The 16,759-nt window shown below is 44.6% G+C and overlaps 1 protein-coding gene across 1 annotated transcript in view; it reads left to right on the forward strand.

The window, feature by feature from the left end:
- The window catches only part of CIBAR2 (CBY1 interacting BAR domain containing 2), a 57,057-nt gene extending 41,595 nt beyond the window's left edge, over window positions 1-15,462 (forward strand). Inside the window, exons 7-10 of the mRNA XM_077453340.1 lie at window positions 679-783; window positions 2,018-2,131; window positions 4,904-5,005; window positions 11,253-15,462. Coding sequence (XP_077309466.1) covers window positions 679-783; window positions 2,018-2,131; window positions 4,904-5,005; window positions 11,253-11,372 — 441 coding nt within the window. The 3' untranslated portion in view covers window positions 11,373-15,462. The remainder of the gene's footprint in view (window positions 1-678; window positions 784-2,017; window positions 2,132-4,903; window positions 5,006-11,252) is intronic.
- The last annotated feature ends 1,297 nt before the right edge of the window (window positions 15,463-16,759 follow it).

Genomic DNA, 16,759 nt, shown 5'->3' on the forward strand with positions numbered 1-16,759 from the left:
CCCTTTAGACTGGGCTCTAGTTTTGTGCAGTCTCTGGCTCTCTTCTGTAGTATGTCTGCAGACTCTGACCATTTTCGGTAGTATGTCTGCAGTCTCTGATCCTTTCATGTAGTATGTCTGCAGTCTCTGATCCTTTCATGTAGTATGTCTGCAGTCTCTGATCATCGCCTGTATTATGTCTGCAGCCTCTGACAGTCTCCTGTATTATGTCTGCAGTCCCTGACCATCTCCTGTATTATGTCTGCAGTCTCTGATCATCTCTTGTAGTATGTTCAGTCTCTGATCATCTCCTGTATTATGTCTGCAGTCTCTGATCAAGTCCTGCAGCGTGTTTGCAGTCTCTAATCATCTACTGTAGTGTGTCTGCAGTCTCTGATCCTTTTCTGTAGTATGTCTGCAGTCTCTGACCACCTCATGTAGTATGTCTACAGTCTCGGATCCTTTCCTGTAGCATGTCTGTGGTCTCTGACCATCTCCTGTAGTATGTATGTTGTCACTGACAGTTTTCTATAACATTACAATAGCCACCTTTTAGCAATGTCATGGGCTGCACTTGAGTACCCCCATATAAAAGAAAAAAGACCACTGATTCAGACGTTGGTCATTAGCGATGTGTACAGCTCCAGGTTTGTATTCATATGAAATTGATTGTCAATTTGGGACGTTCAATCCTCACAGGCCGAATCCAACGTCCAGAGAGCGTCAGTGGATGCAGCCCGGACCACACAACAGCTAGAAGAGGCCATTGACACCTTCCAGGAGCAGAAAATTAAAGACATTCAGGTATTTATTGTGTGTAGATAGACAGCATGTAATACTCATTCGTCAGATGATAGCGGGACTCTGGCCATATTAAAAAGAAAAGAGGAACAGGATAGTTGCTATCAGTATCTGGCAGCAGGGAAAACAAGAGGTGCTTAGTAAGGGAGGACTTAAATACCCTCCCAGCAGCCAGCATCAGGTGGAAACTGATTAGTGGGGTCTGCTGGTTGCTGGGAGACACAGGAATTACAACTCTCCACCCAGGGAAACCACAGTGCCCCCAGGAGGTGATCCAGTTCCAGACAATGGCTGCTGCGTCAGCACATTGCAGCCGGACAGACAAGGACCCCCACACAGACTGGAGCCGAGTGTGCTTTCACATGCAGATCCCAGATGCACAAAGCTTTATTTGGAAGGACAAATGTGACAACTATGGAAGATGTACAATAGGGACTCTTAGCAGTCTGACGTCTCTGTGGGTAGAATTAATGAGGCCTGGCAGTAAACACACTGCAGACAATTGCAGGTCAGTAAACAATTCTGTCTGACACAGGCTGACACTTTGCGGGAGGTTTATCATTCTTCAGGGAAAGGTAAAATGTGCAGATAAAAAGCAGATCGCTGCACGCTGGAGGGTGGAGGAGAGAATTAGAATGTACATCACATAACAGGAAAATAAGAATGGAGATAAGTGGAGTCATAGACAGGCTGTTTGGGTAAACCACACATTCCCAGGGCCCTTAGACTATAATAAATGTCATAATGGTGTGTAATATCTCTGACATGCCTCCAAGAAGAGTTGTTTTTTTTTGTCTTTTTCTGACATTTAATGCTTAATGCGGGAATCATACTGAGATGGGTCTGGTAAAGGGATAACTTAAATCTGACCTTCCCTTCAGTCTTGCACAGTTGTACCGGCTCCTCTCCTGGACTGGCTTAGTCTGATTTCACCGCACACTGTGAGCTTCTCACAATGTGCATTAGAAGCTGCAGTAAATCAGATAGAGACCACCACATTTCCTGACTGGAGGACATCCAGTTTCATCTAGCCCTTTTCTGACATTACTGGGGATAAAATAAAGTCAACAAAAATTTTGCTCCCAAATGTTTGCTTATAAAGCAAAGTCCTGCTATAACCCTTTGCAGTTTGGCCCCAGGGTCCATTTCACAGTCACGGGAGAGTTTAGAAGAAGCAGACATTTAGGTTGCACCGACCCCTCCACTGACGTTCCTTCTTTTTCTTTCTTAACACCAGAAAATCTTCTCGGACTTCCTGACAGTTGAGATGATATTTCACGCTCGGGCTCTTGAAGTATACACCAGCGCCTTCCACAGTCTGCAGGACTGCGACCTGGAGAAAGACATGGAGGTGAGAGCGATGTGCGTCATAATGCGATTAGACAGCCTGGCACAGGGCATGAGATACAACCATTTACTCTATGCCAGGACTGAAATTGCTCCCTACTGGTTCATGTTTGAGTCGGTACTCCAAGACAATTTAGAAGTTGACACTTGTGCTGAGTTCCTTCCAGTTGTTTTCATGTTAAAAGTAAAGGTTGTTTGTATATTACATTATTCATTATTATTTTTCTTGTTTAGCTTCATACTTTTCTGCAAGCTTCTGCTGTGTATATGTACATGGTGGCAGACATATGTTCCTATAAGTGACCTACTAGAGGTGGCCAGGCACAGAAATGCTGAACCATACGCCCTCTAGTGGTTAATCTATAGGAACCCCCTTTTTTTTTTCTATATTAAAAGTGCATTAAAAAACAAATAATAAAAATGTATTATATTGCATCTTACCAGTCCTTAGATGTGGTGGCTGCATTCATTTTCTTTATCTATCATTACATTATTCTGTATATTTTGGTAGATTATTTTAGGCCTTTTTTTTCTTTACTTTCACCTAGTGTTCCTGTCACTTCCTGTTCTAGGTTGGCAACACTTATGCCCTGTACAAATGGTCGCAATTTCCAATGGAAAATGTGCGATCGGATCTTGTTTTCACAAAATCCGACCGTGTGTGGGCTCCGTCGGGAATTTCCGACACACAAAGTTTGAGAGCAGGATCTAAAATTTTCTGACAATAAAATCCGATCGTTTAAATTCCGATCGCATGTAGACAATTCCGACGGACAAAGTGCCACACATGCTCAGAATAAATTACGAGACAAAAGCTATTGGCTACTGGCCTCTTTATAGTCCCGTCGTATGTGTTGTACGACACCGCGTTCTGAACAATCGGATTTTCCGACAACTTTGTGCGACCGTGTGTATGCAACACAAGTTTGGGCCAAAATCCGTCTGAAAAAATCTGATGGAATTTGTAGTCGGAATGTCCGACCGTGTGTACAGGGCATTACTCTCTATGCTGTATATTTGGAGGAATGTTGGCACCTTTGGCCTGGACTACAGAATACCCCCTTCTCATCTGCTTAACATAGATGGGAGGGGGTGAACCGGGCAGAGTTGATAATGCTTGCGATAACACTGGGGAGCACTGAATTTCTGGCAGAATCAACTGATTTTTCTTTTTTTTGCAAAACAGATATAACAATTCAATTGTATTAAAGGGACCAAATACCTTCATTGCTAGGATCTACATACCCTTCATTATATTACTGAAAATATTAGGACACTTGCCTTTACATACACATGAACTTCAATGGCATTCTAGTCTTAGTCCGTAGGGTTTAATATTGCGTTGGTCCACCCTTAGCAGCTATAACAGCTTCAACTCTTCTGGGAAGGCCGTCCACAAGGTTTAGGAGTGTGTCTATGGGAATGTTTGACCATTCTTCCAGAAACGCATTTGTGAGGTCAGGCACTGATATTGGACAAGAAGGTTGGTAGTCTCTGCTCTAATTCATCCCAAAGGTGTTCTATCAGGTTGAAGTCAGGACTCTGTGCAGGCCAGTCAAGCTCCTCCACTCCAAACTCGCTCACCCATGTCTTTATGAGCCTTGCTTTGAGCACTGGTCCAAATCATTTGGTGGAGGGGGGACTATGGTGTGGGGGTTGTTTTTCAGGGGTCGGGTTGGCCCCTTAGTTCCAGTGAAGGGAACTCTTAAGGCGTCAGCATACCAAGATATTTTGGACAATTTCATGCTCCCAATATTGTGGGAACAGTTTGGGGATGGCCCCTTCCTGTTCCAACATGACTGCACACCAGTGCACAAAGCAAGGTCCATAAAGACATGGATGAGCGAGTTTGGGGTGGAGGAACTTGACTGGCCTGAACAGAGTCCTGACCTCAACCTCATAGAGCACCTTTGGGATGAATTACAGCGGGGACTACGAAACAGGCCTTCTTGTCCAACATCAGTGCCTGACCTCACAAATGCTCTTCTGGAAGAATGGTCAAACATTCCCATAGACACACTCCTAAACCTTGTGGACGGCCTTCATAGAAGAGCTGAAGCTTTTATAGCTACAAAGGACGGGCCACAGTCAGATTTTGCAACGGGAAATGTTGGATGTGAGCTTGTTGTTGGAAAGTCCGACCATGTGTGTATGCTCCATCGAATATTTGCTGTTGGACTTTCCACCAACAAATGTTTGATAGCAGGTTCTCAAATTTTTTTCCCCCAAGAAAACCTTGTTGTTGGAATTTCCGATCGTGTATACATAAGTCCGTCACACAAAAGTTCACGCATGCTCGGAATCAAGCAGAAACAGCCGCACTGGCTATTGAACTTCCTTTTTCTCGGCTCGTCGTACGTCTTGTACGACACCGCGTTCCCACGCTTGTAATTGCTGGTCAACATTTGTGTGAAGGTGTGTATGCAAGACAAGTTTGAGCCAACAACCTTCGAACAAAAATCCACGTTTTTGTTGGTGGAAAGTCCGATTGTGTGTATGTGGCATTAGACCGGAATGCCATTAAAGTTCATGTGCGTATAAAGACAGGCGTCCTAATACTTTTGGTAATGTAGTGTATCTATAACATGTAATTTGAATGACATCACACTGCAGACCATGCATTTCCATAATTCTTAGGTGTGAATGGGGCCCTGATATGTAAGGGGTGCACAGTCACATTAGCTGAGGGGGAGAAGATAAAATAAATGGGTTAAAATGAAATGATTATAATATATTTTATGATAATATATCATATTGCAGTGTCTGTATTTTGCAGGATTTCCGTGCCAAGATCCATATTAACACCGGAACACAAGACGCTCGACCGGTCAATGCAACAAACCCTTCCTCCAACGCCACTTGGAGTACGAGCTCTCTGGTGAGTGAGCAGATCCGAAGTGCATGTGTGTGTGTATATATATATATATATATATATATATATATATATATATTAGGGCTGTTACTGATTAAAATGTTTGTGTTCGATTAATTGATTCTTTTTTTTAATCGATTAAAGTGGAGGGCCACCCTGAAAAAAAAAAGACATTAAAAAATTAGAAAAAAATCTTTAAAAAAAAAAATGAAAACATTTTTTTTTTTTTAACTTACCAGAAATGCCTGTTGCTAGGCACATCATCCTAATCTGCCTCTTCCTCCTCCGCGGAGATCTTCTTTCTTCTCTCCTCCGTGCGGCGTCTTCTGGGTAATGGGTCGCGCTGTGTTCTGGGAACTGTGTGTCCCAGAACACAGCGCGCCCCATTCACAAAGCGCTGCGCGACTCGCGCATGCGCAGTAGGAAACGGGCAGTGAAGCCGCAAGGCTCCACTGCCTGTTTCCCTTAGATAGAATGGCGGCGCCGGGACCCGAGAGCTGAGGGACGGGTCGGCCTCGGGCAGCCGACATCGCAGGCACCCTGGACAGGTAAGTGTGCTTATTAAGTCAGCAGCTACAGTGTTTGCAGCTGCTGACTTAATTTATTTATTTTTTTAAACCGGCCCTCCTCTTTAATCGACTAATTTTGATTAATTAGAACGCACATACAGATCCAAATACTTTTAGCTGATCTCCTTGCATTGCAGGTCTGCATTAGTGAGTGGTAAATGTGGTATATACTATATACAATCACCTGACCCTAGTTCGTTTCCACAATCCATGACTTAACTTCACAGTTCACACAAATAAGTTTTAAATTCAAACTGTAGCACTGACGTCATTTCTTTTCCCCACAGTAGCGTGACAATCCCACCACCTCCGGTCTAAGACCCCTTTCACACTGGGGTGTTTTTCAGGCGCTTTAGCATAAAAAAAAACGCCTGTAAAGCGCCTGAAAGAAGCCTCATCTGCAATCCCAATGTAAAAGCCCGATTGCTTTCACACTGAGGCGCTGTGCTGGCAGGGCATCAAAAAAGTCCTGCAAGCAGCTTCTTTGGGAAGCGCCTGCAAAACGCCTGAAAAGTGCCTGAAAATCGCATACAAAGCGCTTTTGGCAGCAGCGCTTTGTGGGCGCTTTTAACCCTTTATTTGGTCACTTGCAGGGGTTAAAAGCGCCCTAATAGCGCTCCAAAACCACTGGTAAAGCGCTGCTAGTTTAAGCGGCGCTTTACGAGCATTTTTCGGGCACTGACATTGTGAAAGGGCTCTTAAAGCACTCGGGCTTTCACATTGGGATTGCAGATGAGGCTTCTTTCAATCACTTTACAGGCGCTTTTTCTAACGCTAAAGCGCCTGAAAAACGCCTGAAAAACACCCCAGTGTGAAAGGGGTCTTACTAATCGCTCTCACCTTATGGCATGGACCCCTGTGCAAACAGGTAGTCATGCAAGCGGGTATCAAAAGGGTTAACACGAACCATAAACTTCTCTCACGTCTCCTTAGATCTCAGCAAGGATGCTAGGTCATGGGTAGAAAGAAAAGATTTAAGTGCTCACCGCTTAAAGCAGACCTCCACCCTGAAATGGAAGTTCTGCTCATCTGATCCCTCCCCCCCTCCGGTGCCACAATTGTCACCTTTCAGGGGGGAGGGGGGTGCAGATATCTGGATAATCCAGGTATCTGCACCCACTTCCGGGCCAAGCTCATCTGCCGCCGACATCGCTGGACCCTGGGACAAGTATGTGTGAATTTATTAAAAGTCAGCAGCTGCAGTATTTGTAGCTGCTGGCTTTTAATATTTTTTTAAAGGTGCAGCTCCTCTTTAATTTTTGTGTTCAAACACAAACTACTCGCATAAAGATGATAAAAACACAGCATGTAAAGCCGACAATCGTGTTAGTTCCGTAGGGCAACAGCGGGTGACGTCATGCGTAGCTCCTCCCCCGTACGCGTTACGTTCAGTCAGAACTTCAACGTTACCGGACTCCTCCCCCCTTCCCTTCATTAGCAGATGGAGGCACTTGGGGAAGGGGGGAGAAGTCCAGTGACGTTGATGTCCGTGATGTCACCGGATCTCCGACGGAACTCCCTGAAGACCCGGGAGCTGGCCGAGAGGTGAGTACCGATCAAAAGAATTTTGATCGATCAAAAAAATGTATTGATTAATCGAGGAATTAATCTTTAATTTCCACAGCCCTAATATATATATATATATATATATATATATATATATATATATTTATTTATTTAGTATTCACACGGTACATACATACATACATATATACAAACGTACACAATGCTTCAGCTTCCAGGGGTGGAAGCGGTTAACAAAATCCGCTGACATTTCCTTGCGCTGTAACATGTCCCCGAAGGACAGTAATAATCCCCTCAGTGTGAAGAGCCTGGCATGAATCACCGATCCGGTAAGTGAGAAGGTTGCAGGAAATTAATAAACGTGCTCGCAGGGATCGATTCCTCGTTATGTGATGCGCGGCTCTGAGCTGTGAGAGAGGGAGGCGTGGGGTTCATCTGTCTGCTCACGGTAATTAAAAGGGAGAAAACAGCCGGAGCTTCTATATGAGAGCCCACATGGGATGTTGGTAGAACCCTATAGAAGGAGCGTGGCTGTGCTTTGTTGGTGCCCGTTCAAAAAGTGCTTAAAAAAGGGGGGGCTGGTAGGTTCAGACCCTCCACTAAGCATGCAGTCTGGTAAGAGTACTGAGCCAATAGGCCAAATGTGCCGTCGGTGCCACCGGAATGGCATTTAACCTTCAGGTCTCCAGGTCTGGGCGCACCCTTATATCCTATAATGGAAATACTCTCACATCCTGGAGCTGTATATCCAACATTTGACATCAGCTGGATGTAGGTAGTGCCAAGACAAGGTCCTAAAGCACCCAAGGAGAAAAGGTGCATCCTCCCTCCCCATGAGCTGTGAACTACTTGAGCAAGATAGGTTGCAGGTCCTGACATTTTTTGTTTCCCTTCTTCTGGCAAATTGCCCAAGGTGGCTGCCTCTTCTTTCTACCCGCCTCCCCAACACTGGGCATAGGATTCCATGATAGGTATCTGAGAGGTGTCTGGAATGCTGATAATCCGTTTTGTGCTTATTGTATGATGTCCTACCAATTTCTAAGGTACAAGGGCACTTCTCTTGGCAGACAGGCTCACCCTAACTGGGGTACCCACAATCAGAATCCAGAAAGAGAAACATAGCATGAAGAGTGCCAGACCACAAAGACTATGGGCATGACATATGAGTCAGAGACTGCAGACATGATACAAGAAATGGTCAGAGTTTGCAAACATACTACAGGAGATGGTCAGAGACTGCAGACATGATACAGGAGATAGTCAGAGACTGCAGACATACAGCAGGAGATGATCAGAGACTGCAGACATACAGCAGGAGATGATCAGAGACTGTAGACATACAGTAGAGATGATCAGAGACTGTAGACATACAGTAGAGATGATCAGAGACTGCAGACATGACACAGGAGATGATCAGTGACTGCAGACATACAGCAGGAGATTATCAGTGACCGCAGACATACAGCAGGAGATTATCAGAGACTGCAGACATACAGCAGGAGATGATCAGAGACTGCAGACATACAGCAGGAGATGATCAGAGACTGTAGACATGATACAGGAGATGGTTAGAGACTGCAGACATGATACAAGAGATGGTCAGAGACTTTGGATGTGATTCAAGAGATGCACAAAGACTGCAGACATCTTGCAGGAGACTGGAATTGCTATAGGATTTGTTGCAGACTGGGGACATGCTTCAGGTGATGATTATAGACTGGTGACCTATGATGACATGAGACTGCTAAAAATCACTGCCATAACGGGGCAATAAGGAAACACACATTGCTGTCTGTAGAGGGCCGCACACAAAGTGTCAAAGGTCACTAGGGATCTAATAATTTAAAAAACAGCTTGCGTGTTTCGGAGGTTTTATATATATATACATTTGGTGAATTTATATGAAGTTTTGTGTGACCGATACAGTATCCAAAATTGATTCTGGCAGCTTTTGCTGCCAAATCCAATCCCAATAATGGGGGAGCATTCAGACCCCGGAAACCCTTCCCCAGTCAAAAGTGGTGGCTGTCGCTCAGATCGCAGTTTTCATCTCTGACATATCATATACCAAAGGCAAGGGTTGACCTGGGAGTACTTCCCTCACTCTGCTGGGAATCCCTGGCATATGAAGTCTGGTGAGTGATTTATAGAGGGAGGTGGAAGTTTCTGCTGTGGGTGGTTTTAGTTTAGAGAGGTAGATATCTGTAATACAAGGGGGGTATTTTTTCTTGTGGGGGGAAATGTGTGTTACTTACTACTGACCTCTGCACTGTACATTCCATACTACTGACCTCTGCACTTTGCATTATATACTACTGACCTCTGCACTGTACATTACATACTACTGACCTCTGCACTTTGCGTTATATACTACTGACCTCTAGACTGTGCATTATATATTAGTGACCCCTGCATTATGTGTTACATACTACTGACTTGATTTACTTACTACTGATCTCTGCACTTTGCGTTATGTTCTATTGCCCCTTGTCTGTGTATTACTTAACTGAAGAAAAGACCCCTTTCACACTGAGGTGCTTTGCAGGCGCTATAGCGTTAAAAATAGTGCCTGTAAAGTGCCCTGAAACAGCAGCTCCATTCACTCCAGTGCGAATGCCCGAGGGCTTTCACGCTGGAGCGGTGCACTGGCAGGCCGTCAGAAAAAGTCCTGCCAACAGCTTCTTTGGAGCGCATTAGGAGCGGTGAACTGACCGCTCCTAAAACGCTCCTGCCCATTGAAATCATTGGGCAGCGCCGCCGAACCGCAGTGTAGCAGTGCTTTGCAGGTGGTTTTAACCCTTTTTTGGCTGCTAGCAGGGGTTAAAAGCGCCCCGCTAGCGGCCGAATAGCACCGCAAAAATGACGGGTAAGAGCTGCTAAAAATAGCGACGTTTTACCGTCGACACCCGGGGCGGCTCAGTGTGAAAGGGCTCTCAGAGGGTGTGCACAGTTATGCAACCACATTATTTTAGTTTTTTATTTCCCCTCCCCTCTCTAAAAGATTTTAGTTTGTTTTGCAAATGAGTTGTACAGTTTATAGGTCACATTAAGGCCGGATTCACACCGCTGCGATGCGGGAACGCCGCGAATCCGCAGAGTTTTCCCGCATCGCATTACTCCCGCCGGCAGTTCACACTGCCCTATGCGGACTGCTGGGAGTGTCAATGATATGTTAATGACACCCCCAGATCCGTCCGCATATCGCAGTGCGATCTGCCGACTCGCACAGGAATCGGATCGCATGGTGTGAACCCCCATGCGATCCGATTCTGTTGCGGACCAAAAAAAGGGTCCCGTGCGAGTTTGCTGCGGGAGCGATGCGAATTCAGCCATACTATCTGTATGGCTGAACTCGCATCGCTACGGAGATCGGATGTGATTTGCGGTGCGAATCACATCCGGATCTCCCCCCGCAGCGGTGTGAACCCAGCCTAAAGGTGGAAAAAATTCGGAAATGATTTATCTTTGTCTCATTTTTTTACATCACAGAAACCTGATATTTTAACATATAGTGTGTAGACTTTTTATATCCACTGTATATTTATAGAGCCCTTGAAACGTGTCAGATTCAAACAGTGCAAATAAAAAGAAATTTCAATTTTAATATTAGTCTACTGCTCCTTTTTCATTGAAATTTCTAATTTTTCCTATTGCAGTCTGCCTCCTCTTTCCAGAAAATGTCCCTCTAACTTCCTCTCCCAGTGTCCCCAGGAAAGGAAGTGAGGGGAATTCTGCAAAGTGGGGACACTTACATCACTGTAATTCTACCCCACTCAACACTAAATAACAAGCACTGTGAAAGCGCTCAAACTTCCCCTTTGAATATGAAGTGGTGTAGGTGTGGATGGGCCTGTGAGTAGATTTTTGAAGCTGAACTTCGCATAGAAAGGAAAAAATACAAATGAATGCAACGCTGTATTCATAAATACATCATATATTGTATTACAAGCAGTGTAAGTACCTGGATCTGTCTGGTTATTAGCCTCTTGCAGTCCTTGTAGCAGGATAATGAGCTAATCATTGTGCTGCAGTGCAAGGAGCATGCAGATAGGAGGTGAGAGCAAAGTGACACAGGTGAGCTTATCAGTCTGCTGTGTATCATTGTGTGCATTGCTGGTGCTATAAACCTTTAGTACAATCTGGGCATGTTTTTCTTTCAGAGCCTGCCCAGCATCCTTCAGAGACAGACACAAGTAGAAGAAGAGGATAGTGATGAGGATACGGAGGATGAAGAGGATGAGGAACCCGCAAGAGTACATTATTCAAGAGTGAGAAAATGAACCAAATTTGAGGACTGTTAACCCCATGACCACAGTGATCTCGCTCCTGATCCTTCCGTCCTCAGCATCATACCAGACCACAGTGTTCTTGGTCCTGATCCTTCTGTCACCATACCAAACCACAGTGATCTCGTCCTAATCCTCCTGTCCCTAGCATTATTCCTGACCACACTGATCCTGATCCTCCTTTCCCCTACTCCATACCTGACCACAGTGATCCTGGTCCTGATCCTCCTGTCTTTAGCGCCATACCTGACCACAGTCCTGATTCTTCTATCCTCAGAACTGTACCAGACTACAATGATCCTGGTCCTGATCCTCCTGCCCCTATACCATACCAGACCACAGTAATCCCAGTCCTGATCCCCTGCCCCTAGCACCATACCTGACCACAGTGATCCTGGTCCTGATCCTCCTGTCCCCAAAACAATACCAGACCACAGTGATCCCCAACACCATACCAGACCAAGGAGATCTCAGTCCTCATCTTTCTGTCCCCCAAACCATACCAGACCACAGTGATCCTGCTCCTGATCCTCTTGTCCCCAACACCATACCTGACCACAGAGATCCTGGTCCTGATCCTCCGGTCTCTAGCACCATACCTGACCAGTGATCCCAGTCCTGATTCTCCTGTCCCCAACACCATACCAGACCACAGTGATCCCGGTCCTGATCCTTCTGTCCCTAGCACCATATTTGATCACCATGAACCTGGTCCTGTTCCTCCTGTCCATAGCACTATACCTGACTACAGTGATCTCCAACACCATACCAGACCATGAAGATACCAGTCCTGATCCTTCTGTCCCCTAGGCCATACCAGACCACAGTGATCCTGATCCTCCTGTCCTTGGCACCATACCAGACCACAGTGATCCCGGTCCTGATCCTCCTGTTATCAACACCATACCTGACCACAGTGATCCTGTTCCTGATCCTCCTGTCACCAACACCATACCTGACCACAGTGATTTTGGTCCTGATCCACCTGTCACCAACACCATACCGGAGGCTTACTGTGCACAAGCACAGCGGGAGCCAATCAGTGGGCTCGACAGGCCAGATGTCCGCTGGCACCTAGCGATCATTCTTACACAGGCAGAATGGTAGTCTGCCTATGTAAACAGGGCAGATTGCCGTTGTGTCACTGTGGAAGGCATGGATCCTGTGTTCTGCAAAAGCAGGGACACGGATATTTGCCTTCCACTAGTACAAGCACCGCCCCCACAGTAGTAAAGCACTGGCTAGGCACACATTTAACCCTTTGATTGCCTCTGATGTTAACCCCTTCCCAGCCAGTGTCATTAGTACAGTGGCAGTGCATATTTTTGTATTGCTGTCAATGGCTCCTGAAAAAGTGTCAGTTGTCCGATTTGCCCGCTGCAATATCGCAGTCCCGCTGTAAGTCCCTGATTGCCATTACTAGTAAAAAATAAATAAAAATTACATAAATATTTTCCATAGTTTGTAAACCAATCAATATAAGCTTATTGGGATTTTTATTTTTTTTTACCAAAAATATGTAGCAGAATACATATTGGCCTAAACTGAAGAGTTTTTTTTTATTTTTTACATTTTTTTATTAGATATGTTTTATAGCAAAAAAATGTTTAAGTAAAAAATATATATTTTATTTTTTTTCAAAATTTTCTTTTTTTTGCTTATAGCACAAAAAAAAAAAAATAGCAGAGGCGATCAAATACCACTAAAAAAAATCTCTATTTGTAGGGAAAAAAAAGACAGAAATTGTATTTTGGTACAGTGTCGCACGACCGCGCAATTGTCAGTTAAAGCGGCGCAGTGCCGAATCGTAGAAAATGGTCTGGTCAGGAAGGGGGGTAAATCTTCCGGAGGTCAATTGGATAAGTTATTTTTAACACATCTATTTCTGTATTGTGAAAACATGACAGTTGTTAAAAACCGTGACTTGAGGTAGCGTGACCTCACCCCCGGACCGTCACCGGCGCTGCGTTGTTTACACGCAGGTTGGAGAAATACGTTTTCAGTGATCCATTCATATAAATCTGCGTCCTTCAGTACCCGCCAGAAATTTGCACTCGCCAGCTGGCGCTCTGACCCGCAAATTCATCTCCTCACCTCGCTGAATAAAAAAAGCGCCGTCTTTGCGCCGGTCCTCCCCGGCGGCGGCCCCATGTTTGGATGGGGATTTAATGGCGGCATTCTCATTTCTCTGAACTCCTGCCAAGAGGCGAGCGGCTTTGAAGGAATCGCAGCGGAAAGAAGTGTTTGTTTTAAGTGATTTGTGTAAAAGTTAAACAGGAAAGCGAATTTGTGTATTTTTCCAGCTGAGACCGCCTTCGGAGGTTACGAATTACAGCCGCGCACAGCGTTTACATAACTGTGACTTGCGTTGTGATGGAAAAGCACATTTTACAGGCTATAGATTGCTGTGTCACTTATTTATTTGTAAAATGATTATATTTGTATTATCTATTATAAGACCCCTTTCACACTGGGGGAGCCAGAGCGTTGGCGCTAAAGCGCCGCTTGTTATAGTGGCGCTTTAACGATGTTCAATCGGCGCTTTTAGGCCGCTAGCGGGGCGCTTTTAACCCCAAAGAAGGGGTTAAAAACTCCTGTGTTGCGACGCTTCCGAAGTGCTGCCCACTTATTGCAATGGACAGGGGCGTTATGGGAGCGCTGTATACACCGCCCCAAAAATGCTGCTTGCAGGACTTTTTCCAACGTCCCACAAGAGCACCGCTCCAGTGTGAAAGCACTCAGACTTCCACATTCGGGCAGCAAGGGAGGCAGTTTTCAGGCGCTATTTCTAGCGCTAAAACGCCTGAAAACGGCCTCAGTGTGAAAGGGGTCTAAATATTATGCATACCAAGAAACAAGAGTAGATTTTCTCAGTTATTAAAGCACAACTCCACCCAAAGTTTTCTGTTGTCTGTGGTTGCTGGAAATTTTAATCCAATGCTGGTTATAGAGTGCCATCAGAGTTCTCAGCCCTGCCCCCAGTGCTATGACCATTACAAATCCATCTGTGAGGCATTGTCATCTTCATTAAGGCCTTGCGGGAGGGGCAGAGACACAAACTACTGCCGGGAAATCTCACTATTGTGGGAGGTGCAGAGATACAAACTACTGCCGGTGTCTTGTCAAATAACGTCCTCCATCGGATAGTGTCCGCTGCGTACTGTGCATGCGCAGTACACAGCAACACAGATTCTGAAAATTGCCGAGGATGAACGGTGCCTGCGCCGTGAGTCCAGGTTCTAGCCCCACTATCCAAGTGGACATAGAGTTGGAATAAAAAAGAGGCGAGCGCAGCGAGGCCGAGCCCGAAGCGTGGGGCCCTCTAAAATTCACAACCCTATGTCCGCTTGGATGGTGGGGCTACCACCTCCACTCACGGCGCAGGCGCCGTTCAGCTTCGGAGATTTTCCGAAGGTTTGTCTGCTCCGTACTGCGCATGCGCAGTACAGAGCGGACACTATTTGATGGCCGGACACTATACGGCAGAACACCGGGAAATCTCACTATTGTGGGAGGGGCAGAGACACAAACTACTGTTGGGAAATCTCACTATTGTGGGAGGGGCAGAGATACAAACTACTGCAGGAAATCTCCCCATTGTGGGAGGGGCAGAGACACAAACTACTGCAGGGAAATCACATCATTGTGGGAGGGGCAGAGACACACTGCAGGAAAATATCATCACTGTGGGAGGGGCAGTGACACACCTACTGTAGGGAAATCACATAATTGTGGGAGGGGCAGAGACACTAATGCAGGGAATTCTTTTCATAGTGGGAGGAGCAGAGACGCAAACGAATGCAGGGAAATCTCATCATTCTGGGAGGGGCAGAGACACAAACTACTGGGGAGAAACCTAACCGTAAATGCTGGTACTGAGTACTTGATGGTAGTGAGAAAACAAAGAAGACTTTAGGTGATTTAACCAATTCACATAAATATTTATTTTAGTTAGACCATCCCTTTAAAAATGCAGATTCAGTGTAATGATGAAACAATCACATATTTTTCGGTGTAATAGCACTGTTATATATTTCGGACTGTGTGTGCCTCTGTATGTAAATAAAAGTATTTTTTAAAGGAACATTTCTCAGTCCTTTATTGCAATAGTCCATTTATCTTATCTGACATGTCTTCCATCACACAGGCAGATCTCTGGGATAAGCAATCTGTTCGATAGTGAACCAGTCATCAAATACTCAGATCTTTTTTTTCCCGTAGAGGTGTATTTGTTAAAAACTGCAAAGCAGTTCACCCACTGATGTCCTTCTGTATGAATGGGGAAAAACAATGTATTATTTCCTGTGCTGGACCAACCTTTTTAAATTTGCTTTAAAACAGAAAATATCCCATTTGGCCAATAGATGGCAATAACCATTATAGATTTTTCTGTGAGACTTAGTGACATCTAGTGGTCATATACAATATTTTCCATTTTAAAGTAAAAAAACAAAACAAAAAACAAACAAACATTTGACCAGTACAGGAAAATGTCTAACAGCATTCGTTTTTTCTTTTTACTCCTTAGTGGCGTTATGTATAAAGCAATAAATTACATTCACCAAACATTCACTTTAGGTGACTCTTCCCGGTCCATGTGTTTTAAAATCACGGTGCTCGATTCACCATTGGTTACACAGAATTGCTACATTATATCTCTTGTTACAAAGACCTGTGTATTTCCTATGCGCCTCATCTCCATCTAGTGCCCATAATGCAGTATTTTATTCCTATGCACATCATCTCCATCTAGTAGCTATTATGCTGTATTTTATTCCATTGCTCCTCATCTCCATCTAGTGGCCATATTGCAGTATATTATTCTTAAGCAAACATCCTTAGCTAATGGCAATAAATGCTGTATTTTTTTCTATGCCTCTCAAGTACATCTAGGGACCATAATGCAGTATTCTATTCCTATGCTAATCTCCATCTAGTGGCCATAATACGATATTTTATTACTACGCTTCTCGGCTACATATAATGGCCATAATGCAGTATTTTATTCCTTTGCGCCTCATCTCCATCTAGTGGCCATAATGAAATATTGTATTCATATGCTCCTCATGTCCATCTAGTGGCCATAATGAAATATTGTATTCCTATGTTCCTCATCTCCATCTAGTGGCCAAATACGGTATTTTATTCCTAACCTTATCTCCATCTAGCAGACATAATGCAGTATTTTATTCCTATGCTTCTGGGATACATCTAGTAGCCATAATGCAGCATTTTATTCCTATGCTTCTTATCTCCATCTAGCTAGTGGCCATAATGCAATATTGTATTCCTATGCTCTTCGTCTCCATCTAGTGGCCATAATATGATATGATTTTATTCCTATGCTTCTCAGCTACATCTAGTGGCCATAATGCAGTATT

The sequence above is a fragment of the Lithobates pipiens genome, unplaced genomic scaffold (assembly GCF_037356315.1).
Source record: "Lithobates pipiens isolate NorthernLeopardFrog02 unplaced genomic scaffold, aLitPip1_a1.2 Scaffold_10, whole genome shotgun sequence".
Classification (NCBI taxonomy): Eukaryota; Metazoa; Chordata; class Amphibia; order Anura; family Ranidae; genus Lithobates; species Lithobates pipiens.